General features: G+C 41.2%; 1 protein-coding gene across 1 annotated transcript in view; it reads right to left on the bottom strand.

Moving 5' to 3' along the window:
• LOC126419488 (odorant receptor Or2-like) overlaps positions 1-23,240 on the bottom strand; it is a 67,622-nt gene extending 44,382 nt beyond the window's left edge. Inside the window, exons 1-2 of the mRNA XM_050086677.1 lie at positions 22,438-23,240; positions 6,714-6,813 (exon numbers count right to left, since the gene is read on the bottom strand). Coding sequence (XP_049942634.1) covers positions 6,714-6,813; positions 22,438-23,240 — 903 coding nt within the window. The remainder of the gene's footprint in view (positions 1-6,713; positions 6,814-22,437) is intronic.
• Between the last annotated feature and the right edge of the window lie 4,685 nt (positions 23,241-27,925).

The following is a 27,925-nucleotide window of genomic DNA, read 5'->3' as shown; positions in this document are numbered from 1 at the left end:
GCGTAATACGCTGGAAGTTGCATTTCACCTTCTTCTGGTTAAGTGACATCTTCAGCTGTTTATTGGCGCCTTATTTTGAGATCAGATGGATTTTGATGCAAACGTCACAATCTGTAGTATCTGTTAAGGGTTTCTTGATCGCTACCCAGACTCCTTGCCCCTTCCTCAACACATTCAATATGCGCCACTATGGTCAGATAATCAGCGTATCCGAATTTTTTCTCACTTTTTAAGGTATACCCCTAATGTGTAGGTAGAATAATAATTCAAGAACTGAACCTTGGAGTGGTCCAATATTGATACTGAGTGAAACTCATTCCATTATCCACTTTAAAATTGCAGTTAAAGACATCTTCTGTAGGGATCGTAAGTTGAAGACGTAGAATCACTTTCTTCAGTTTTAGAAAACGTCCTTAGAACCAAACAGTACTGTAGTCGGCTGTTAGTTCTGCGAATGGCAATAGTGTTTTCTGACGTCTTTGATGTTCTTGCGACGTTAAGAAAATAAATAACCCGCTTCTATGTACAAACTCAAAGCGAATGTCTGCTTGGAACGATGGCGTCACGTTATCTATAGCCTTGTAGATGTGTTTGTATATGAGTAGTTCCAGAAATTTGATGCTCAGTACTGCTATTTTGTGGTAACTCCATAGATCGTTGGGAGTATTATCACTATGACGTGTAGATAAACACCAAGATGGTGCACTCTGGGCGATGTTATTCAGGAACAGAAAGGTGAAGAGTCTACAGCAGCAGTGACAACACTGTATGTTCGACACATCATGGGCAATTACTATTGGTTTCTCCGTCTTAAAAAAAAAAAAAAAAAAATGGTTCAAATGGCTCTGAGCACTATGCGACTAAATTTCTGAGGTCATCAGTCGCCTAAAACTTAGAACTAATTAAACCTAACTAACCTAAGGACATCACACACATCCATGCCCGAGGCAGGATTCGAACCTGCGACCGTAGCGGTCGCACGTCTCCAGACTGCAGCGCCTAGAGCCGCACGGCCAATCCGGCCGGCTCTCCGTCTTAAACTCACTGCAATTAATGAAACAGGTGAAGCTTAGAAGGCCACATCTCAACCCACGCAGAACTGTCTAATATATAAAGCTTCATAACATCTGAAGATCAAATAATGTTATCCGTAAATGTATTAATCTACAGGCCGAAACGAGTTCCGCCAGTACACAGAAAACAAGTAGATCAAAAGAATCTAATACAGTCTGTTTACGCCAGAAGGCTATCCCTAAACGGCGAAATATTTAAAGCACATCTAAATATTTCGAAAGTTCTGAAAAAAAAACATTGTTTTCTCCGAGTTTGCAAGCAAGATTGAAAATCGTACATGTACAATGATACAAGAAATGAAAAAACGCATAGAAGAAAGATTTCAAATTTAAGAGTTAAAGAAACAGCTAACATCGGCGCAAACAGCGTAAAGGCTAACGAAAAACATTACTTTTATTCGGGGATGGTAAATCTCACTGACACTATGTTGGATACAAAAGAAATCAAACTGCAATAAAAACGTCTGAAACATAAAGTCAGTAAGTAAATAGACGAAAATACATTAAAAAATTCATAATTGTGTGAGAAAGCATTCTCTTACAGGAAAATACAAACGAAATAATTGAGGTAAACGTTGGTCTGACGAGAGGATTAGTAAGCAGTGAACTCAAAAACGTAATAACACTAGTGAAAGAAAACATGGGAAACAAAAACAGTACAGACTCCATAGTCCACTTAAGAAAAAATATTAAATTTATAAATATGAGCACAGATCCCAATCACGACAACTACATCCTCCCTGTTTCCTTCCTATAAGCACTTTCCAAAAAAATGGTTCAAATGGCTCTGAGCACTATGGGACTTAACATCTATGGTCATCAGTCCCCTAGAACTTAGAACTACTTAAACCTAACTAACCTAAGGACATCACACAACACCCAGCCATCACGAGGCAGAGAAAATCCCTGACCCCGCCGGGAATCGAACCCGGGAACCCGGGTGTGGGAAGTGAGAACGCTACCGCACGACCACGAGATGCGGGCTTAAGCACTTTCCCCCCAAAATTAGAAAAATAACTCCCAACCTCCCCTCCGCCACTTAAACTGTGCTGAACATATAAGTCATCTTAAGACATCTTCACTAATTTGCATCAGGTCACACACCTCCATCCATACTCACAAACACACACACGCACACACAGACACACTCACATTCTCCCTCTAGTCTCCCCGCAGTCTAATCTTTCTGTCGCTTTCTTTCTTTCTCTTCCCTTACACACACTCATATATGAATTATGTGTTATTAAAAAATGTATATGACAAGTTGGAAACGCTCACAACCTACAAGAAAAACTAACAAATATAAACACCGTAAGACTGCACATATAACTGCAGTTCTACTTGCAAAAGTGATATTAAGTGGAAACAACGCCAGTGCAGCATAACAGAAAAAGCAAAAAGGCAAAAAACAAAAAGAAAAAGGAAAAGAAACTGCTAAGTGTACATGTAGAATAAAGTTTCTTTCGATTTCAACGTCCGCCACAAAAAAGGAAAAAGGCAATGATTTGCAGCACATGTCACCAAGAGGCAGAAACACTGTAAGAAAAATGAGCAAGAGTTTTATAAAGAAATCCCTTTCGTTTGCTCACCCACTGGTAAACAATATTGGCTAACTATAACGTATGACGTCGGTCATCTTTGGTTGCGCAGTGATAGTCATCTTTGGATGTGCAGTGGCGTTAGATGCTTCCACCGTATGTATTGCCTGTGTGCATACGCTGTATTATGGTTCTTAGTAGCCACCTACTGAGGGTTTAAATTTTCTTGCATGAAGCTCTCTCATTGTACTTACGCACTGAAAATGAGGAGATGTTCACATGTCGAATTACTGGCGATTGTTGAAGACTTCACCTGGCTGCATTCACCTAAGTTGTTTGAGGCCGAGGGGTATACATTCTAGCTTTAAGATTCTAGAAGCTGATTGTTGGCACCTGAATCATGAAACACTCCACTTCCCAGGTTACGTAAGAGCCGGGATTTAACAAAATGGTTCAAATGGCTCTGAGCACTATGAGACTTAACATCTATGGTCATCAGTCCCCTAGAACTTAGAACTACTTAAACCTAACTAACCTATGGACATCACACAACACCCAGTCAGCACGAGGCAGAGAAAACCCATGACCCCGCCGGGAATCGAACTTGGGAACCCTGGCGCGGGAAGCGAGAACGCTACCGCACGACCACAAGCTGCGGACTGGGATTTAACCTGCCACCGTATCTATGGTGTGATGTGCCACAAGTACCTCGAATTGGGGAAAACTGACGCTGCATGAGTTAACTTCCTTGTGAAGTAACGTATTGGTGACGAGAAGGCACCGTCAACAGCTAACAAGTGTGTCAGTGGATAGACGAACCACAGCTCACATATTGGTTCTTATTATTTTATATTTTATGTATTCAAATTAATCACGAGTCCAATGATGGACAACACCAAGGAGGACATAACAATTCAGTGATACATCTTCGCTGTGGGTGACAGAACTCACTGCTCTACATGTCAATGAGCAACGAGTTACAGGGGTAATACACTGGACTCGTGTTCGAGAGGAGAGCGGATCAAACCCTGCCCAGAGATTCAGGTTTCGCACTTTTTTTACTAAATCACTAAAGGCGAATGCTGGGATGGTTTCTTGGCAAAGGGTCGGTCGATATTCTTCCCCATCCTTCCCAAAACAGAGCTTGTGCTCTGTCTGTAAGCATCTTGTCATGCACGGGATGTCGAACAATAGTCTTCCCTTCTTCATGATCGGCATGTGTACTTCTGTGCGCCACACCTAACGTGGCCCAGAGGTTTATATGAGCGCAGGAACAGAGATATTGAAAGAACGATGCACGGAAAAACTTTAGTTTCGATTGGTGAGTCAGAATAGATGTTGATACACACTTTCGGCGTAGTACTACTCCATCAAAAATCACGCAGTGTGTTTCATCTCACATGCTGGATGTGGACCGTTCAAGAAGGTGATGGATGTGTGCTCGTGTGAAGGATGGTCACATGTAATAGAAACTGGGTCCCGGATACGTGTACCGTCGTTTCATCCCGGCGCATTGTGCTTTAACATACCGCAGAAATGTGTTGGTCTATTTGTTCACCTACAACAATACACTGTCAACCAGTACCTTCAATAAGAGTATACACCACTCCATGTGCTCTGGAATTATGCCAGAAGAGTTTGTAGAAAACTCCATAAACTTACAAGTGATTTTTTGATCGTCCATGCCACTTCACCTCAATCATAGAAAGCTTATCAGAAACTGTACTGAGAGAGATGTGTTTGTTTTAGACCTAGCTCCGACTATTTGTCTATATGTCCCCACATGGGTGGTGTTGGGCTTTTAGTGGATACAATATCATCGCTCTTCTGACAAACCAATTGAAAAATTCCAAACTTATTAAAATATTGCAAGTGGCATTAAAAAGTGAGTGTTTTAACGAAGATGAAAGACGAATGACGCTGAATTGGTAAAGGATAAAAGGGTTATTTTTTTACTGTAGGATGTATTTATATGGAGGAAAATAACAACTGATGTGTTTATCCAGCTGCGGTATTACAGGATTTGTAGGTTCTTGGGCCTTTTATGTGGGAGGAACTGGGCGTCTGATGTGGGACAGATTCCGAACCAAACCTTAGGATGTCGTTGATGGCGAGGACAGGAGCCCTGGCATGGAAGGAAAGGCGGGTTCTCAGAAAATAGAAATGAGTGATAACACGGTAACACAAGTCAGGAACTCTCAGGCAAATCAGGACAAACTAATTGAAACAGTGGATCCCGGAATCCTTCAACTCCCACAAAAAGAGAAAAAAAACAAACAAAAAGAACTCTAATGGGAGAGTTTGAGTAGGTCCAGAATATATATCCACTATCCCAACTCTACGAAGAAGAATAAGAAGCACAGCAACGTCTTTTGCTGTTGAGGTAGCAGGTAGTACTTACAAGAGGAACCTCACTGAAAAAGAATCTGATAAAAGCAAAAGTAGAGTGGCTATACCAAACGTGCTAATACGTCTTCAAACTGATACTGCAAGATCTGTGAAGTTTACCAGGACCAAAAAATGATTAAGTTCTCAAACGCTGAGTGTCGATCCATACCAGTTGTGCGATAATAAATGTAAAGAATAGCCGGCCGATGTGGCCGAGCGGTTCTAGGCGCTTCAGTCTGGACCCGCGCGAGCGCTACGGTCTCAGGTTCGAATCCTGCCTCGGGCATGGATGTGTGCGATGTCCTTAGATTAGTTAGGTTTAAGTAGTTCTAAGTTCTAGGGGACTGATGACCTCAGATGTTAGTCCCATAGTGCTCAGAGCCATTTGAACCATTTTTCTTGTAAAGAACAAATTAATTTATTGTGCAGTTGGACACCGGAACGAGTATCTAAAACTGTTTGGTGTAAGTACAAAAGTAGTCTAATATTTTAAGTAACGGCTCAGATTAGTTTGCTAATGTCTTCGAAATTAAAATACATATTGGTCATACTCACCCAATTTCTTTCCTTCTTGCTATATTTAAAAAAAATAGTCGTACACCTTATAATACCAGTGACACTGTTTTTGAAGACCTGCTTGTAAATTGTACCACTTCGTCCCTCTCCTCTTAGACTGCGGTGGCACATGTCATGGGATAACGATAAGCACTTATAACAATGAGGGTGTTATTGCGTGCAGAATGTATGAAAGGGGGGTGCACTGATGGAGCTGCCATCTGCACTCCGATGATTCATATGAAAAGGTTTCCGACGTAATTATGATCGCACGAAGGAAATTAACAGGCTTTGAACGCATATGGTAGATGGAGCTAGACGCATGGGGTATTCCATTTCGGAAATCGTTTGGGACTTCTGTATGCCGTGGTCCACAGTGTCAAGAGTGTGCTGAGAATACCAAATTTCTGGCATTCCCTCTCACCACGGACAACGCAGGGGCCGACACCTTCACTTAACGACCGTGATTTGCGGCGTTTGCGTAGAGTTGACAGTGCTAACGGGCAAGCAACACTGCGTGAAATAAACGCGATACGGGAGGCATCCGATGACTTTTGTCACCTCAGTATACTGTGTTGCATCTTTCAAATCGTAGAAAATTTATGTACGAAACTTTGGACTTACGTGTTTGGCATAATGAGCTGCACGTTAATAGTATTACATTTAGATAACGTTCATTAAATTTCATTAAAATCAGAAAACATTTGAAAGTGGGACAATTTATGAAGCTTTGCCCTACCTCATAGGCGATGGCTGCAGCAATATGTAGTAGGCATGAGCATTACCTCAGGTCTCCTATTAACGCTCCTACTACACACTTACAATGCCATCGCCTAAGATGTACAGTACTGGCCATTAAAATTGCTACACCACGCAGCGGTCGCTCGGTTTCAGACTATAGCGCCTAGAACCGCTCGACCACTCCGGCTGGCAATATACTCTGTAAATTGTACGCGTGTGTGGTGTGATGGGTTGGGCTGTCGTAGGTCAGAGTGACTCTCCAAGGATTACGGCGTCCCTTGGAGCACGTCGCACAACGTGCCACAGCCGTCATCAGGGAGAAAGGGGGCGCTACTTGCTATAAATAACCCTGGGTCAGTTGCTCATGAATGTAGCTTTATATATAATATACATAAACCAAGTTCATGAAAAGCCTTACGTATGTTGCCTGGAACAACGACAGACAGGCGACGAGGACGCTGGAGACAAACTGCGTCATTACCATTGGGCTCATGGTAACATTTAAGTGCCTGACGAACCTGCAACATGAGAACAGTGAAACAGTGAGCTGCAATAGTAGCATCGTCATCAGATACAGACCTTCATGTGAAACACTTGAACTTTTAAGCACGGGGACACTCTTAACCTGTCCGAAATAATGAGTTTCACAGTTTTGATAAGTTTAAAAAGCTACGTCAGTTCATTCAGAATAGACGTACAAGCCTCAAATTAACTTTCATTAGCACTTTACCTAACAAACAACTTTTTTGCCACTATCAGTTATGCTACGGTCGCAGGTTCGCAGCCTGCCTCGGGCATGGATGTGTGTGATGTCCTTAGGTTAGTTAGGTTTAAGTAGTTCTAAGTTCTAGGGGACTGATGACCACAGATGTTAAGTCGCATAGTGCTCAGAGCCATTTGAACCACTATCACTTAAAGCCACTTGAAGAGCACAACCCAAGCATCAACCGCCGATACAGGGCAGGTTATTTACAAACATCCGCGAAAACCGATATTTTCTGGCACTTACAATTAAGATATGGGTACCCCTGGATGTCGCTAGCTGTTGTTACAGCGTTTTCTGCGCATGATCAAATAAATTCTGCCATCTTATTATTAGCGCAGAGCCGTTTTATAAGGTGATTTGTGAAATGGTGCTTACAACTGTAGACGAACGTTTAAATAATGTAGAAATATCGTTAAGAACTGTGAAGCACTCACTGTTATAGACTAAAAATTTACTGGGTGTGAAGAATCTATAGTTACATTTCTGAAGAACTTGTGAGTGGTATTGCCACATTTGATTAACGGTTATCTCCCAACTTAAGTCGGAAAGTAAAATTACTATATTAGACGAAAGATAAAGTGGTTGGGTGTTAGATGAATTAAGGTTCAAATGGTTCAAATGGCTCTGAGCACTCTGGGACTTAACTGCTGTGGTCATCAGTCCCCTAGAACTTAGAACTACTTAAACCTAACTAACCTAAGGACATCGCACACATCCATGCCCGAGGCTGGATTCGAATCTGAGACCGTAGCGGTTACGCGGTTCCAGACTGTAGCGCCTAGAACCGCACGGCCACTACGGCCGGCAGATGAATTAAGGTGGTTGTTACAGATACAAAGAATAAGATCGCTGGTTTTAGTGAATTGTACATTGCAGAGCAGTGTAATGTTAAAAATGAATGAAAGCGTAAAACAACACTTTCACTCAAATGTTTAAAGCATACAAACAGGACTTCGGGGACCACGTCTCCACCCACACATCCATAGAAAATAAAGCCCATGGTCGGTGACGGTAGTTCATTGCTGCCTATTTTATTTCTGTTTCTTCAAGAATCGACTGGAAACTTTGGCAGAACGTGTGAAAAGGACCATGTTCTGTACAGAAGCTCCTGCGTAGGTACACCAGATTCTGAAAAAATTGTACCCTCTAAGCTTTTCTTCCACTTAGTAATAGCAAATGTCTTCTCTTTCCACTTTCTGGGATCAGTTACAAAAATTCTGAATCGTTATCAGCTGTATTTCGATTACACATCGATTGATATGTACAAATACTTAAGATTGTAATCCATTCCGTAGGGCGAAAATATTTTCCGTGAGTCGAAAGCGTTTTACGGAACATGAATAAAGAAACTTTATTATGGAAAGATTATTGCAGATTTAGGTCTGCCACCGTGACAGTATTCTTAAGTGTCAATCACGAGTACACTGTGTTGATCCTCCTCTCGCATTGAAAATCTGATTAAATAAGCGGAGGTCTCTTCAAAACATACCAATATTAGGAAGACCTCACGCCTAGCTGTAACCCAGTTTTCTGTAAAATCTTCGAAGGCTGTCGGCTACTTACAGGATGGTCAGTTGTCGTATTTATGTTTACGGTGCTAAAAAAGTGCAAATCTGGAGCATTGCATTAGTATTTCTCGCTTTTGCAATAGTTATAAGAAATAAGATAAGTCTAAACATGATGGAAATTTTATATTTGTGTCCATATTAGCGAACCGGCCCAACTTCGGACGGGTAGCAGTATGTACGGCCAGACTACTTGACTGGCGTAGCGTACTTTGATTGCGCGTTGGGTTGCCATCCCTAGCTGGGACATCATCGGGACACTTTGAGGTGGGGGTGTAGAAATGAAGTAAAAACTTTATTTGATGTAATTACATTTTATTTAGAACACAACTACGTGGAACTTATTACGGCAGAAGTAGTTGATACCCACATCTTTCGGAAGAATTTGCCTTTTTCAGCAAGTCTTTTCTCCTTTTTAAAAGTCATCTCCTATTTAAAATGGCACTGTAAGACTGATTACACCGTCCCTAGCATACTGAGAAGAAACAGTACAAATCTTACATAACACTTCCTGATCCTTACGTCCTTTCTTTACAAATGACGACTCTCTTGTGTAATCATCCGAAACGTCACATTTTCCGTTCTTCGGCAGTTTAGTAACTTATAATAAGTTTATTGGAACGTAAATAGTCAACAATAACACCTTAGGCATCGAAGTACGTGTCTCTATGCACTTCATGCCCTATATACCGGCAGTAAAGACTTTCGTCATTATTAACTTGCTCTCGTTGTTTGTATTACGTTTAGAAAGAATCGTCTTATCAGCTCGCTCGTCAAATGAGAACCGCCCGACTCTTCCGCATGGCGCTGCTTAAATAGTCCCAGCCGCGTAATACTGGAGAAGTCTGGTATTTTCTCGAATGATGGCTCTAGATCAAGAAGGTGCTTGCACCATCGATAAAGGATATGCAATATGCAGTGCCACTTGTGACTCCATCATATCAACATAAACTGGTTGCCATGACTAAAACTAAATGAGACTGCACTTAGATGGATCCCACTACTTGAGCGAAGGTCGAAACGGTATTTGCAAAATCGGAATCTTGTATGGATGTTGGGACAAGAAAGCGCATAACGGGGATGGTCCTGATATATCGGAATGGATGGCAACCGTACTGTGGCCAAAAATGAAATTCGAAATAAGTAAGCGAATATCAACACTTTTATACAGCTTAATCGATGTAAACATTGCACGACAAATAAGTTGCAGAGGCATGAATGTTATGTGTTCTACATACACTTAGAAAGCCAAAGAAACTAGCACACCAGCTTAATGCAGTGTAGGACCCCTGCGAGCACGTAGAAGGCCGCAACACGACGTGGCATGGTCTCTAGTAATGTCTGTCGTAGTGCTGGACGGAACTGACACCATGAGTCCCGCAGGGATCTCCATAAATCAGTAGGACTACGAGGGGACGAAGGTCTCTTCTATACAGCACGTTGCAAGGCATCGCAGATATGTTCAGTAATGTTCATGTTTGGAGAATTTGGTGACCAACGGAAGTGTTTACACTCAGAAGAGTGTTCCTGGTGCCATTCTGTGGCAATTCTTCATATGTGGGTGTCACACTGTCCTGCTGGAATTGCCCAAGTCCCTCGGAATGCACAATGGACAAAAATGGATGCAGATGGTCAGACAGGATGCTTACAAACGTGTTACCTATCAGAGTCGTATCTAGATGCATCAGAGGTCCCATATCACTTCAACTGCACACAAAGACCGTTACAGGTCCTCCACTAGCTTGAACAGTCCCCTGATGACATGCAGGGTCCATGGACTCATGATGTTGTCTCCACGTACATTCGCTTGATGCAATATGAAACGAGACTCGTCCGACCAGCCAACATGTCTCCAGTCATCAACAGGCCAATGTCAGTGCTGAAGGGTCCAGGCGAGGCGTAAGGCATTGTTTCGTGCAGTCATCAAGGGTAAACGAGTGGGCCTTCGGCTCCAAAAGCCCATGTCGATGATGTTCTGTTGAATGGTTCGATCGTTGACACTTCAATCTTCAATTATATTCTTTTTCCTGCCTCAGCGATGTCGGAGATTTGATGTTTTACCTAATTCCTGATATCACGGTACACTCGTGCCGCGCGGGATTAGCCTAGCGGTCTCAGGCGCTGCAGTCAGAGACCGTGTGGCTGGTCCCGGCAGAGGTTCGAGTCCTCCCTAGGGCATGGGTGTGTGTGTTTGTCCTTAGGATAATTTAGGTTAAGTAGTGTGTAAGCTTAGGGACTGATGACCTTAGCAGTTAAGTCCCATAAGATTTCACACACATTCGAACATTTTTTTTTGTATTTTTTTTGTTTGGTACACTCGTGAAATGATCGTACGGGAAAATCCCCACTTCATCGCTACCTCGGAGATGCCGTGTCCCATCGCTTGTGCGCCGACAATAACAACACGTTCAAACTCACTTAAAAATTATAACGTGTCACTGTAGCAGCTGTAAACGATCTGGCAACTGCACTAGACACTTATTGTCTTCCATAGGCGCTGCCGGCCGCAGTACCGTGTTCTACCAGTATACATATCTCTGTATTTGAATACGCATGCTCATACGAGTTTCTTTGGCGCTTCAGTGTAGAACTGGCATTTGGAGTAACATCTAATGGCAATGATGGAACCACATCGTGGTGTAAGAAATAGATTTACGACCAATATAAACAATATTTGCGAAACGAGTGTGTGTGTGTGTGTGTTATTGTGCGCGTATGTGTATGCGTGTATGCGTGTGCGTGTGCGTGCGTGTGTGTGTGTGAGAGAGAGAGAGAGAGAGAGAGAGAGAGAGAGAGAGAGAGAGTGATTCAGTATGTACCGGCGGTGGCTGAGGTGGCACAAATAAAAAGAATAAAAATTCCGTGCTAGATGTACATGTTTAGGTCGTTTTACGGAACACCTCTTATGAAGCGCAGTACCCACTGTGATGCATTGTTGAGAACCATTGCCGCAATTCTTTGTCGTTGACTGTTTATGGCAGATATCCTCACGTGCTACACAAAGAATCATGCCGCATGTAGGTTTGATTCAAGAAAAGCAGGAAGCTGAAAACTGACTCATAAAACCCCTTGTCCATCACACTACGGTACACTCACTACCAACTCATCTTTGCTCGTCCCCTTTGCCCCAGCAATTCAGTATACAACATTTAAATTTCGTCACTACTTCTTCATTCATCTTACACTGTATAAAAACACACTGTAAAATAATTAAATTGGATAACACATTTATAATGAAAAACAGAGAGAGAGAATAAAATAGATCAAAGAGTAATTAGTGGAAATGTCGGCAACATTAGAAAACGTGGTATACACTTAGAAGTATACGAATAAACAGTGAACAATGGTGTACGAAATTGTGCTCTATTAAAATTAAAAAATGCATAGTTTCGCTAAGAAACGTAAAATTAGACCTCAATTGTCAGTACCCAACGAAGAAAGGAAGCAAAAATTTGCTAGCAGACGGCACTACCTAATGTAGGCGAAAAACGAAGTAGAAATTACCGCACGTAAAGACCAAATATTTATTAATGAACTGATTTAGAGCTAGAAAATAAATCAAATTGCAAATACCTCTAATAACCGACGACTGATGATACTATACTTCAGTAAAGCGAAACACGTCTGGTGGGAAAAGCAAACGCATTTTCTTGTAGTTGTAACGACGGAACAAAAAAAAAACCCAGAAAAGGTATTTGTATATTGAGGAGTTTAACTGTCATGGTTTTGAAGTGAAATGTCATTGCCTCATCAAAAAGTACACAGCAAATAAAGAACTAAAATTTCACGATGGACTCTGGACATTAGCGACAGCAACTTTATAAGACTTGACATGAGTGTATACCTACTAGCTCTAGGCTTTTGAGGTTGTGTAAAAGGCTAAATGCAGTTCACTGTAGTGCTCCGTGTTGGACAAAATGTGGATTACCTGACGCATACATTACGTGATCAAAAGTATGTAGACGCCTATTAGTGGACATTGATATGAGGTGTGTGTCTCCGTTCGTCTATGTCGTCTTGGTCACAGCTCACGACATTTTCAATGTGTTGTTTGAATGTCTTTGGAGGAATGACAGACGTTTCATCTTGAAAAGGCCAAACCAGAAAAGATACTGATGTTTGAGACTGGAGTGAAGGCTACTTTCAATCTCATTCCTAAGGTGTTACATTGGGTTCAGGTCAGCCATTTCACTTCAGGATTGCTGTGGTCCTCAGACCATCACCTCACTGATACTTCTTTGTGACGGTTACATGGTCATTCTGATAGAAACAGTCATCATCTCTGAACTGTTTCTCGACTGTACGCAGTACACTATGCTGTAAAACCTGTTCATACCCTCTCATTTAGCGTTTTCTTATGTGCAATAAGGGGACGTCACACTAACCTTGAAAAATACTTCATTCCATTACACCATCTCTTTCACGCTTCGCTATTAGCGTTGCACATCGTGGCAAGTAGCGTTCTCCTGGCTTTCGATAAATCCAAACTATTCCATGGGATTCATTACTCCCAACCATCCGTGTCGAGTCATTCACTGCCCAGTGGCATTGCTCTTTAACCAGCTAAAGTGTTGTTTAGCATTGACTAAAGACGTGTGTGTATTCTGGGGAACCGCTCCTATGTACAGTCATTGTGCTAGATGGATTGCTCGTAGCACTTGGAACTCATGAGTGATTTATTCTATTACTTTACTGCGATTTTTAAAAGCACACAGTAATGCTAGATTGGTCCTGACTAATGAAGGTGATCATCCATCGTTGGTAAGTGCAATTTTAAAACAAAGAATTAAATCTGCTGAATCTTGATTTAACTGTGGTCGTTAATCTGCATTTCCTCTTCACAGTCACATCACCAGCAATCGTTTGGGAAACCTTACAGGGACTGAAATGATTGTAATGTACTGGTTAATCAGATGATATCCAATGACTCCTGCATGTTCGAAGTCGCTGAGCTCTAAATTGGCTCTGAGCGCTATGGGACTCAACTGAACTTAGAACTACTTAAACCTAACTAACCTAAGGACATCACACAACACCCAGTCATCACGAGGCAGAGAAAGATCTCATAGTGTATCAACACCACTTCAGGTGTGATGCTTGGTGCAGGAGGTCTCTAAATAGACCAAAGAGGAATTCTTTAAAGGAAGTGAATATAAAGGTGACGAAATTTCTGAATCAGGACAGACCTTGAATAAGCTAAGATCAATAAGGACACAATATTATCAGTGAGCAAATCTGTAATATCACCAGTGAAATAATTAATGATATCATCTTTGTTAGTAGGAAGTCATGCTACCTCTCTTCTCTCCCTATAGCCAACTAATCGCACTTGACTATTCAAAATAAAATAACCAATGAAAATCCGAAGATGCTGTAAATAGGAGAATTGTACTAATGGTAAATTGAAAACCTCTCCCTATCCACTGCCTTCAGCCAATCATAACACAACATTAAAATGCAACAATCAGTGAAAAATTCAAGATGATGCCACTACTCCACATGTGTCATTGGGAAATTAAAAACCCTCCCCTCTCCTCTCACCTGTCTCCTACAAATCAGAGTGGAGTATGAAAATGAACCAACCAGTGAAACAATATCCAAGATGATAGATGCTTTATGCCACACACCCTTTCCTCTCCCCTTCACTTATAATGCAGTATTTAAATGATGCCTCGGCTACGCAGTAAATAGTTCGTAACCTCAATTAGAAAGACAAAGACTTGCATTTTTACCTTGAAAGATATTCCCTATTGTTGTTTCCTGAAATAGTCATACTAGAGTTAATCTATCTATGAATATTAAAAGTTACTGGACTCTTATAAACTCCTATATTAGTTAAAATCACAAAAATTGCTTACAATAATTGATAACTAGTTTTGGCCAAAACAGTGAGTCATCTTCACGTAAAATATAAAAACGATCACAATGTTCTCATAGCAACCTAGACACAGTAACATTCGTCTCATTCAATCTGAAGAAGGCTAGTTGGTTTGCCACAACTTGTTATCAATGATTATAAATATTTTTTGTGATCCTGACACTAAACTGAGAATGCAATAACTTATAACATTCATTGCTTCTAAAAGGTGTTTTCCTATTTCTGTATCTAATCACTGAAATATTGTTATTTTAGTGTATGATAATGGTGGAAGACACGATATTGTTTGTGAAAATGAAAGATGACTGGCGTAATATTTAAATGTTTCCAACGTAGAAGATAAGTTACATAAAGCTACACACACACGAACTTTACAGTGTACCATCTCTTTCTTCTCTCCCCGTCACACCTCACTCTCCTCCCCTTCAGAGTCCAGTATTTTAAACAAAGAAAATAAAAGAGCAAATAGAAATTGGGTTCCGTCGACGCTGTGCTCATAAGTATCTGAACGACATAGATTATTTTTTCAAAGATCTCCCTTTCACATCGCCCAATCAGAGCCTACTATTTTAAAAACCATTACAATGAAAAAGTTAATTATGGGTAGCTCCATCTTCAAAAATACCTGAAACACTTATCAACACTACATAAAAGTATCTGAGTTACGTAATAAATGATAAACAATGTTTGCTTTACTGTCTGTAAAGAAACTTTTATGGACTGACACACCTGTCACACAGGTAATTTTCATTAGGAAACAACTGAAAACAAATATTCGCTTGTAATATTTAATAAAGGAATTAGTAATATGTAATCAATACTGCATTATTGCCAAGCATGAGTTTACTTTAAATACTATCTTGCAAAACCTGAAAACTCGAAATGAAATCATCTGCTGATTTATGTCACCAGTTTGTTGGAGACCATTTTCCAGTCGTGAACGCAATCCTCTTCTTCTTCTTCTTCTTCTTCTTCTTCTTCTTCATTGAAAGCAATATCATCATCGTTGTCATCATCATCATCACCATCTTCTCCTTCTTCTATCTACTCTTCATATTCCTCATCATAATTACCATCTTCTTCTCCAGCTCCTATTTTCATGAATAAGTTGTTTCTAATGTATTCATTTGTATTCTTTTGGAGAAGTAGTCACAATCTCTGGGAAGTGGGTCTGTTGCAAGTTAATGTACAGTACATTCCTCTTGAACCATATGTATCTCTCCTCTGACAAAGCCTGATGAGTCTTTTTTGTACAAAACATTAGCGACAGCTTGAATTTCATCTGAAACTGAGAACAATGTCTCATTAATACCTGCATAAAGCAATGATAGGAAACTATATATTATTGTTTTACACTTTTATTCATTGATTTTGATGGGGAGCTGAAGTGCATCTTCTCGTCTTCTGACAATTCCTGACAGGATTAGTTGTAAGCAACACTAGGCACAACTGGATTAAAGTTTGAAATTGAGAATAATACTCGTATATCTCCACTAAGTCATGGTGAGAGGCGCAATGAATATTGTATTTCGTATATTGATTCGCTACATTACTTGTGGATGACCGAAAATTAAAAAAAAATATTCACTCAATTACTTTATACAAAATTAGCAAAAGTCAGCAATGTGTTGCTGTGCATCATTCCAGTTAAATGGGACAAAATGAAATGAGAAAACATGCATATATCTAATACCACAGTGGTAGCTTGTGTACTAGCATATTAGCAACAGAGATGGTTTTCATTTTAATGTGTACTAATTACCTGACTGTAAGTGGCTTTTTCCTACAATGAAGCGCCAAAGGAACTGCTATAGGCATGTGTATTAAAATACAGAGATATGTAAACATGCAGAATACGGCGCTCCTGCCGGCAACGTCTATATAAGACGACAACTGTCTGACGGAGTTGTTAGATCGCTTATTATTGTTACAATGGCAAGTCACCATGATTTAAGTGAGTTTGAACGTGGTGCACACGACTGATGGGACACAGTATCTCCAAGGTTGCGAAGAAGTGGGGATTTCCTGGTACGATCATTTCACGAGTGTACCATGAATATCAGGAATCAGGTAAAACATCAAATCTCCGACACTGCTGCGGCTGGAGAAAGATCCTGCAAGAACGAGACCAATGACGACTGAAAAGAATCGTTCAACGGGACAGTAGTGCAACCCTTCCGAAAACAACTGCTGATTTCAATGCTGCGCCATCAACAAGTGTCAGCGTACGAAAAATTCAAAGAAACTTCATCGACATGGGCTTTCGGAGCCGAAAGCTCACTCGTGTACCCTTGATAACTGCTGGACGCAAAGCTTTACGCCTCGCCTGGGCCCATCAACACCGACACTGGACTGTTCATAGCTGGAAACATGTTGCTTGACCGGGCGAGTCTCGTTTCAAATTGTATCGAGTGGATGGACATGTATGGGTATGGAGACAACATCATGAATACGTGGACCCTGAATGTCAGAAGGGGAATGTTCAAGTTGGTGGAGGGTCTGTAATGGTGTGGGGCATGTGCAGTTGTAATGATGCGGGACCCATCGTGACACGTACGTAAGCATCCTGTCTGATCACCTGCATCCATTCATGTCCATTGTGCATTCCGTCGGACTTGGGCAATTCCAGGAGGGCCATGCGATAACCCACGCGTCCTTCATTGCTGCACAATGGCTCCAGGAACACTCTTCTGAGTTTAAACACTTCCGCTGTCGACCAAACTCCCCAGACATGAACATTATTGAGCATATCTGGAAAGCCTTGGAACGTGCTGTTCAGAAGGAAAATCCACACCCTATTAATCTTACGAATTTATGGACCGCCTGGCAGGATTCATGGTGTCAGTTCCCTCCAGCACTACTTCAGACATTAGTCGAGTCCATTCCACATCGTGTTTCTGCAGTTCTGAATGCTCGCGAGGGCACTACGCGATATTAGGCAAGTGTACCAATTTCTTTGGCTCTTCAATGTACCAATAACAAGTAGGATACCAGGTTCTGACTGGAGAGTAGAGAGGGCAGAGGAGGGGCCCAAAGCAAACCTGTGCCATCATTGACTTTGAAGATTTTTTTTTAATGCTCACAATGTTGCACACTTTTAGAATTTCTTTCCAGTAACTTCTTTCATTTGTAAATCTCCCATAAGTGCCATCCCGCATTATTAACTTTCCCAATTCCTAGGATTCCGCCCTCTTGAATTTTGATGTCGGAAAGTGTTTGGATATTTCGGCGTTAGTAATTTGGTGAATGCTAGAGCAACAACAAAGCTAATCCTCAGTCTTGAGAGGTGGTTCACAGAAACCATATAAATTACCCCTAATTTTTGCTAATTTAAGGGTTAGCCTCGTGAAGTATTTCTGAAAATAATCCCAGCGTAAGAACTGAAACACTGACTTGTGTAGGAAGCAGAAGAAGAACTTACATGAAGTAAAGACATAGAAGATTTTAGTATTATTTCGAAAGACTTTTACAACCCTAGTGCTTCGGCAGACATCACTTTGTGATACACCTCGAGTTTGTCCTCCACTCTGTATCGGATCTCGTACCACAAGCAGGCTGAGATGGAGCTTAATCCTCCATACTCTGCATCATGCCTTCGAGACAGGAATCGAGTGATGCAGTGATAGTGGTTAAGGAACTATACAGAGGACTGGAGTGGAGTAAACCATAGATCCGTATTCAATCATCCAGATTTAGGTTTCCCATAGTTATCGTAAATCATTTAGAGTGAGCCATCCGGCTTGCTTTTATCGTACTCTTTTGCGATGGTTTGGCTGCGTCTTCTATTTCTTGGATAACTCGATTGTTCTCTCCAAATTTTCTCGGCAGATGTCTTGTGCAGCGAGTGCGAGGCAGTCTGGGTTCGAGCAAGTTGCCATGGGTTCTCTTCGAGAAGAACGCCGTGGGTTGTGTGGTTGTCTTCAGCGAGGTGTCGCGAGTGACGCGGTGTGCGGTGTGCGACCACAGATGCAGGGACAGCAGGCTATAGTGCGTCAAAGGCGGCTGCTACTTGTGTAGTACGGCGGTCTGCGTTGCCACTCCTACAGCCACGTGTGTCTCGAAGGGCTCATTATTATCCTGAAGAGCAGATCAGGAGGCTCTGTGTTATTTTGGAATTCTGTTTAGTGGTCTCTTACGGAGTCTGCATGAATTGCTGAGATTCTGGCAGACTATTGCAGAGATCGTTGTCAGTCGTTCTTACTCTGGTATCCTGTCGCCACCATAATAATTCTAGATGATCTACAGTGCTAAGCTCTGTGCCGGTGATTTCCTTGTACAGAGTCCTACAGAATGTGGTGAGAAGTTTTGTACTGCGTTTCCGGGTCCTGGTTGCATCTTAGAGCCGAGCTATGTTTAGTCTGACGTCAAAGTTTGAGCAGTGTCGTGGCCTCAAGACAGTCGTGTTTTGTTATCGTTCAAATCAATTGTTACTGCCCGTAACAAGTGTATAAGTGCTACCCCTTGTGGTATAGTTATGTTGTTTGTTTGTTGTAACAAATCTATGTTCTACCCAAATGTTGTTGCCGGCCGAAGTGGCCGTGCGGTGAAAGGCGCTGTAGTCTGGAACCACAAGACCGCTACGATCGCAGGTTCGAATCCTGCCTCAGGCATGGATGTTTGTGATGTCCTTAGGTTAGTTAGGTTTAACTAGTTCTAAGTTCTAGGGGACTAATGACCTCAGCAGTTGAGTCCCATAGTGCTCAGAGCCATTTGAACCCAAATGTTGTTCTTTGTTAATGCATTGCAAAGGCCACCTTGATGACTGATATTTTCTTAAAAGCACACGGAGCAACCAATTGACGGTGAGGCTTGTACCTGAGTGTTGTTATTGGAAACCAGGCTCTTAAGTAATCTGGGCTTTATTTTGTCGTATTGTAATCTAGACAGTGTTGTAATTTGTCATGCTGCAAATGATAATTTTTTCTTTCAGTTAGTTACAAAGAATCGTTATGTCCTTATAAGCTTTTCACTACCGTTTTTTTGGAACTATCACTGTTTCTAATGAGATACATTAGTTCCTATAGGTAGATACTACTTGAAAAGACTGTGTGCCTACGATTTAGATGGCCAAGGCCCATAGTGCTCAGAGCCATCTGAACCGTCTTGAACCTACGATTTACGTCATTTGGCATTTGTGCATTTAATTTTTATAACTGAAAGGGTTCACTAGCTGAAGTCACGTAATTATTGTTGTTCCTTTCAATGTCTGTTCACTGCAATTAACTTGGGTGTAACACCTTCACAAATTTTAATAATTTGTATGATAATTGCAAGTTCATTCTTTGGCAATTGAGTTACGTCTAGTCACGAAAGCGCAGCTAAATGTTTTAACTCAGGCTTTAACTTATATAGATGGAACCTAAACTCTACGAAACTGATGCTTGTTTTGAAACCCTCTTTTCCTGATCTGTAGGTCATTTGTAAAATTTCTAGTTTCTTGTGGATCACCATCACATTGTGTTAGACTGTTACTTTTTGTAGCACGATATCATAAAAGTTTTGTTCACTCTGTGACATTTACAACAAGGTTCTTCGGTTTTAATATCGGAATTTGAATTTCTGTGTATTACATTATTCACAGCAAAATGTGTAAGGTAATTTTGGCCCAGCACCTTATCACTTCCTTCCCACCCATCCCATTACATAAAGTAAATACTGCGGTTGTTCAGTTTAAAAAATAACACGCCTAATCTCCTTCCCCGTCAGCTTCACCGGAGATTGCGCTTGTGTTTCTAAGGCACAAAAATGTCAATTGATAAGCAAAGACTTCGTGTGCAACAGTAAGTACCCAGGGTTGGAACAAAAAATGTACAGGACACTGAGAGAAGGAACATTTCGTGTAAAGGCCTGTTAATGACGAAGCCACTAGAGTCACAGCACAAGACTGGTTCGGGAAAAGAAGAGAAGGGACTGAGGCATGTATTTCCCAAAGATTTCCTCCCAGTATTCGGCTTAAGCGGTTTAGGGAAACCAGAACAACTTAAATCTGAATGTCCGAACAGCAATAAGAATGGACGTCCTCTCTAATGCGAGTCCAGTGACATCACTGCGTCACATTAATTGGTAACTGAGAAAACCCACATAAATAGATAAATAGATGAATAATCCTCAGGTAGTACGGCCCTCAGGTGAATGATTACCTACAAGACGAATCATTTGTCGTACAGAATTATTGTCCACTTGTCTTAAGTCCTTGTAGCGTGTGGTAACACAGTGGTCTAGTCAATCAACTCAGTGGTTTACCACGTAAATGCTCATAACCTTTGTTTCAAATTATCGACTACTTGACCTGAAACAAAATATTTGAGACTTATGCTGCAAATGTATGTACTTGCTCAGTTAGTGGGTGTGGCCTATTACGTAGGGCACATTTGAATTCACAAAATTTTTCACTCGTTTCTGAAAATGTTTTAGTACTCAGTTTCCCGTGAGGCTGCACCGTAGCTCCGCCGACTTTCTCTTTCGATGAGAACGCATATGCAGTGAACCTCATACCCACTGCCGCTGCGTTGATCGAGCACATTGAAACAGTTCAAATTCAGACTGCAGTTGCGTACTAATATGGTGCGAAAAACAAATTCACGGTGATGCGAGAAAACTCTTCCCTCAGGCTCCGCATACGCAATGAAGTTTGTTGTACGATGAAGAGGTCACAAACGCATAAGACAAATGTTGGCGAAATATTATTATATAGGCTTTCTTGTCTGCAGTTTCGATGTAGGTTAATTACGAGACGCTGTGTGCCATACAAAAAGCTGTTACATTGACTGCAAAACTGCGGTGGTTGCTTGGGAGATTAGAAATCCATAAGCTTCTAATTTTATTACTTTTTTGTTCGCGAACATATTTCTGGGTCTTCTAATTACAGTCACTTGTTTCAATGGTTTTTGCACGTGAAAAACTCTAAGTTTCTGAGTAATACGAATTACACCCCATAGTTCAATATCTAGTCCCTCCTCCTCTTTTGCACGATCTGGCTTCTCTGGAAGATGAGGTGGGCCGAGGGGAAGGCATGTATGGCCAGCTCTTTTGCTAAAAATAAAAAGTTAGACATAACAGTATGGTTAGACATTGAGTTCTATACAGACAGAGCGCCACCGCTGTTGGATGGGTATGTGGGAAGGAACAGGCCACTGAGATCGAAGGAAACATTGCTTCATCTGCTCTAAGTGATGTGGAAAATGTGAATGCGTAAATAACAACGGCATGACTGGGATCTGAGCTTTCCACTTTACGACTACATGTCCAGTGTCATATATCCAGATGCTTCGGGTTTGTTCCATTTCCTCTACGACCACAACAAAGGAAACTAGTAAATCACTCAGATAATCAAGTTGTTTACTCCGAACAATTAGTGATCAATGATGTTTTGTGTTAGTAACTACAAATACACAACTTCTACACGCCATTTTATAGACTGTTTATGGCGTACAGATCTGTTTCTGCTCAGTTTTTTCTGTTATTATCTCGAGACTTGCGTAGTATGTACGTATGAGAGTCTGCATATAAATTCCGATTCGAAGATTATTCGAATCCTTGCACAATATGTAGAATGGAGGTTCAACGAAGCTGTGGCAGACACATACTCCGTGAGTTTCAAAAATCTTTTTGTACACAGACACGAACATAATTACTACTTACATTGCTCTTGGTTTGGAAGCGCTCATATGAAGCAGGTCGTGAAAGTTTAACGTGATCTCTCCATCTTTTTAAAAATCGACTGGTTTATAATCGAAGCTGAACTTTAAGATTACCTACTATATGTCTCTCTTTTTCCTGCCATTCCAGTCAGCTTTCTGTTGTTGTTGATTCTAAACAGAGTGGCTGTTTCCACTTTAGATGGTTCCTAGCACAGTCCGACATAGCATACAGTATTGAAACTACGAAAGCGTTCACATCACGCGTAGGTCGAATACATTTGAGTGTAACGTACCTGAGTATTTCCTGATGACTTTCGATGCAAAGGCACAGGTCGCTGTACATTTTGTCGTGAACGACGGCAGATGCGCTCTGCATTCGGTGAAGTTCGCCTGCTCCACTCTCGTCCACCCTCAGCTTCTTGATCCTCAGCGCGAGCACCTCTAGCTGTGAAGCTACCAGTATCATGATGGTCGCGAACAGGCAGTCCACGCCGATGCTGACATCGGCCATCCACGTGCCCGTCACGCACTGGATGACGTAGGACAGCTGGTAGTAGCTGGTGGTGTTGTCCCAGGGATGCTGCGCAAAGGGCAGGCGCCGCTCACCGGGGTGAGCGATTAGAGGCATTGGGAACCACAGGAGGCATTGTGAAGCTAAGAAGAGCAGCAGGCCCAACGTGAGGCGAGTCGCTCTCCTGCGGGACCTCTGAACGATATTCTCCAGCGCAGGATCGCTGGAGTACTGCTCCCTCTGGGCCAACATCAGCGAATCGACGGAACGAGCCATACTGTTGTACCGCTGTCGGTCTCGTGTGAAGAAGACCAACTTGAAAGTGCCGCTGCACATGGTAAAGGTATTGGTTAGCACCAACGTTGTGGCCTCGAAATCTCCCCAGCTGAAGAAGACAGCCAGCGAAGCTTCCACGAAGTTCCAGACGCCCAGAGCGAAAACGAAGACGACGTACAGATCGAAAAGACGGGAATTACTTAACGGCCACACTCCGAAGAGCCATAGGTGACGTATGTTGAGCTTGAGGACCGATCGTCCGCTGGAGGGCCAGGAGAGTGGCTCACCCGCTGGTCGTCCACTGCCCATTGAATTAACCGTATGATCTGCTACCACTACCTCTTGTATTTGCTTGGGGTCGGTACCAGCCTTGTAGTGAATGACCAGCGACTGAACTGCTTCCTTCCCAACGCTAGACGGAGGAGTGGGGAGTGTGAAATACTGTTGAAAACTTCAGATCACTCATTGTCGTAAACCAGTCGAATTGAAAGTAGCCTGTGTATAGATATTCATGGCAGGTGGGTCCCAGAAATTACTGAGTTTGAGATGAGATTTAAATTATCCAGCAGCACAATAGCATCTATACCTGAATTATTTAATTTCTTCGACTTTTACCCTCTTCTCAGTTGCATAATGCAAACCGACGTAGTACGACAGTATCAATAAGTAATAGGAGTTCCCAGGTATCAGTTACTGCATTTATAAAGCTATAAATCGACATATTTAAAAACTGCATGTCCCTCATTCCGTTAGACTTATCTCCGTCTGTTTTATGTTACGAGGTGGAAGACAAAAAGCTGCTGAATTAATGTACATCTCCACAAAAACGAAAAGTAAAAAAATAAAATACTTAACAATTTTGTTCAAAAGGGAATACAGAACACTATGCGAAGGAATTGCTGGTATGTGACAATATGTATGAGTACACGGCAGTACGCACTGTCCGTGATGATGAGAAAGCATGATTACTGATTACTTCGTTGCAAGCACAGACTTACACCTCCTGAGAAACCCATAACCGAAACTGCTCTAGTACCTGGCTGTTCTGAAGAACTGAGTATCGTCATGGCACAAGAGCAACTCTAGAAGTTTGATTAACACTACGTTTACGTTCAGCTTCGTAGCGGCTTTAAATTTCACAACAAAGTAAACTTATGATGAGGAAAGTTGTATGCGAAACAGAGACAAATTTGTCGTTTATAATTTTCATGATTACCAATCAAAGTCACTGAACGTATAGCGTTTTTAGTACATCGTTATTCCCAGAATATGATTAATGTCTAATACATCCAGCAACAAGTTCGAGTGGCATCGTTCTCTAACAAGCGTTTGCAGCAATAGGAACACAGAATCATGTTACAGCATAAGTTTCACTTCCCACGTCCAGATGCTACAATTTCCAAGAGAAATGAGACATTCAGATAATTCTGGAAACCTGCAGTCTTCAGTACGAAGAAAAGAAAAAATTAGGCGAGGTGGAAGAGCGATAATAATTATTTCGTGTAGAAGAACAAATTATTTTTCAGCATGATCTACTCTCAGGCGAATGTACTTGTCCAGCGTTATTCTTGTGAGGAGATTCCATCCCTCAAATATGCGTATGGAAGACGACATACTCATCGACGGCTGTCGTAACTACGTCACAAGATAGAAAACATTTCTCAGTCACAGTTTCCTTGGATGGGAAAAGAAATAAGTAACTACTATCTTCAAATACCTCGGTTTTCATTTGGTATTGTACTTTTCTAATGAGATTAATCATTTAATTTTTTTCGAACTTAGTATAAAAAACATGCATAGTTTTTGCTGCTTGTGGTTTCCCTTTCCAAGGAAATAATGGAAAGGAATCCAATTTGTTAGCTGCGACGTCACTGCCTGACTACTGTTTTACCGTTTGGTTTCTATCATCCACGGCAGCAAACCTGTGAATAAAAAAGATGCATTGTTTTTAAACAGCTCCAAATGTTTCGAAGAAATTAGTTTCCACATTTACTCATTCTCTGCATTAAACAAACTGTAGCTCTCGAAGCTTCCTCACTACTAATTATTCGAGTAAAATATCCCGTTATCTGTGTTTTGGTATCCTGTGCCATCACCTATATCACAAACTTTGATCGTCCATCACGTGGAAGCACAATTCGAACTTCCTTTACGTTTTCGCCTGCGGCTGCAGTTTTAAACGTCCTTGCTATGAACACCTTAAAAGTAAGTGGTCGAACTGCTAAATTAAAATTCAGTCATCCATTAATTGTTAAGATGATGGACCATATCTATCGTAAACTTTCACCAGTTTCACATGAATTTGCGTTGGCGCTAAACCACTAAAAAAGCGGTTTCCGACTAATCAAACACATCAGCATCGCTTCCAAGTGCCATACAAATAAAATTACTTCTTAGCTAAGGTTGGTACCTGACTTACGTTCTTCCACAACAGCTACAAAAGAGAAATAGTAAAAAATTTATGTTCATGAACTCTATTTTTCAAATGCTCTTTACTTTCCAGCTCTCATAACATCTTTCGTCTTTGGCAGAAGCCTGTTCAATATTGCCGCCGCGCTTTCATTTCTACATTAGTTAGGACGTGCTCAGAAGATGAATATTCGTTCTCTTGCTAACTTGGATCGTGTAGCTTTTTCGAGCTAACTGATATTGCTAATAGCAAATGCCGTTATCGCGTTATCGTGTAGATGTTCCCTTGCAGATAGCAGTGTACGGATGAAGTGTAGCCACTGGGATTAATGAAGCGCTGTTGCGTATATGTTTCGTTTACAGGTGCAGTCATATACATTTTCTTTAAGAATTTCGTCGGCTATGTGCACTGTTGCGATGCATTTGAGTGGAGTTTTATATTCATAATTTTCGGTCGTCATGAGTTGTTTTCATGAGAGGCCTTGCGTTTTGAAAGACAATTGAAAGTCCCGGTGCTGTACGACCAATGTAGAAATGGACTCGGCGTGAAATGTTAAAAAAAATAATTGTTATCATGTACAGGACATTTTTAAATCCAGTCTTTTCTTTTCTGTAACACGAATACCTGTATTTACAAAAATTCACAGCGACTCCTTTCATTGACAGCATTCGCTCCTTGTACAGACTTTTGTCCATCAGTATAACATCTCTCAGCCATTGACGAATTTGGTCAAGAAGTACGTTTACGAGTTTTTATGTTTCCATTCAGACTTTTTGCTTAGAACTGAAAATAACGTATCATTGTTTCTACTACCGTATTTATATCTTACCCATAAGCTACGTGGTAAGGAGGCAACAGAAAGTAAATTGCTCCATCTATTACGGCCAGCAATCGTTTTCCAAAATGTCTGCTGATTCGCGGATTTTGCATCGAAATTAAATGTTTCTGAAAATACGTTAAATTAACATAAAATATATTATGAGGTATGTGCTTCACCAGAGACCCACAGTGGGTAATTTAAATCTTTGCCATCACATATAGTTTTGCTCTCTGATTTCAGTCTCTTAGAGGAAGACTAATTGAATGGACGTTCTATCATCAGACATTCTCCTAGCAAGACACGAATTATTATATTGTGCAATCAGGTCAGCATTTTGCGTACAAAGATTGAAGACAATTATTCTGGTGTGCATTGATCATATTATTTTATTGTCCCTGGTATTGATAACTATTTATTTATGGCGAGACACGTTAGAGTATAGTATTTTTACTGTGTTGAGTGAAGGCAAGAAAAGACAGTATACATCGAGAAAGATCCTATTCCAGTGTTCTATCTCTTTCTAAACTCATCGTAACCGTGATAATAGACTTACAATAACATTCATTTCCATAAATGTCACAATTAATTTTCCTTTTACTTTGTCAGACAAAGTCACGATAGCAGTTTAATTGCTATTCAGGAAATAGTTTCATACAGAAAAATCTGGAAAATTAGAGCGAGCATATTTCTTGGAATTTGAACAGTCGAGGACTTTCCCACTGCCCACTGAGTGCAAGCAAATACAAGTAAGACAACGAACGACCAGCAGTACCCCAGATTATCACAAATGCTACTAATTAGGAGTTACGTCGTCAACAGTTGTGCTTTTGCTAAAATCGCTTCAGACTTACGTGTAGTAGTAGTAGTAGCCTCCTTGTACTACTGGTAGTACAACTCCTACTACAATGGAGTAGTAGCAGTACTAGTGGTTGTAGCAGTAGTAACAGCAGAGGACTACTTCTGTTCTACTGCTTCTGCACTACTAATATTTTACTCAGCAGTTGACTTTGTCGATGCCAACAAACAATAGCGCACTGTTTGCTCATTTTGGACGTTCTATCAGATAAGTTGTTAAGTTACATTCAATATCATTTTCTTTTAAACGATCAACCATTTATTACGTCGAATCGTCTGCACACACATTCGTTGACCCAACGGCAATGTTGCCGTGATCTTCAGTCATAAGACTGGTTTAATGCAGCTTTGTACGTCGCTCTACCACCTGCAGTCCGCCTCAGGGTCGATTCCTGCGTTCGGTACTGAGTAGGGAGAGAGGCTACAGATTTTGACTTGTGTTGTGACGCTGCTCCTCCTTTCCCCCCGTATATAACTTGCTGTCACCCTCACCAAAAGTAGTAACAGCTCTTATGGAAATGAATGTCATTACTTTTAGGAAAGTCTACTGGTGGCTATACTCAAAATAGTAATCTAATCTTTGCTGTAGTTTTATTTTTCTTCTTCTTATACATCTCATGGATTGGACCATGAGACTATTCCGTCTACACATATCGCCTGTCCTTCTCTTCTTAGATCATCTAACATATCTTCTTGATGTTAGTTCGTAAGTTAAAACTAGTTTAGGAGGTAGTCTACAGTTCATTCTTTGTAAGTGTTCGTTCCAGGTGTTGTACATAGTTGCACCACTTTCAACTAAAACTACACTCCGCCCTAACAGGCCATGAGTGCCCAAAGGGACCGACCTGCCGCCATGTCATCCTTAGCCCTCAGGCGTCACTGGATGTGGAAATGGAGGGGCATGTGGTC

This window comes from Schistocerca serialis, chromosome 9 (genome assembly GCF_023864345.2).
Source record: "Schistocerca serialis cubense isolate TAMUIC-IGC-003099 chromosome 9, iqSchSeri2.2, whole genome shotgun sequence".
NCBI classification, from domain to species: Eukaryota; Metazoa; Arthropoda; class Insecta; order Orthoptera; family Acrididae; genus Schistocerca; species Schistocerca serialis.
The sequence above is the reverse complement of the archived record's forward strand: the minus strand, read 5'-3'. Positions and strand labels throughout refer to the sequence as shown.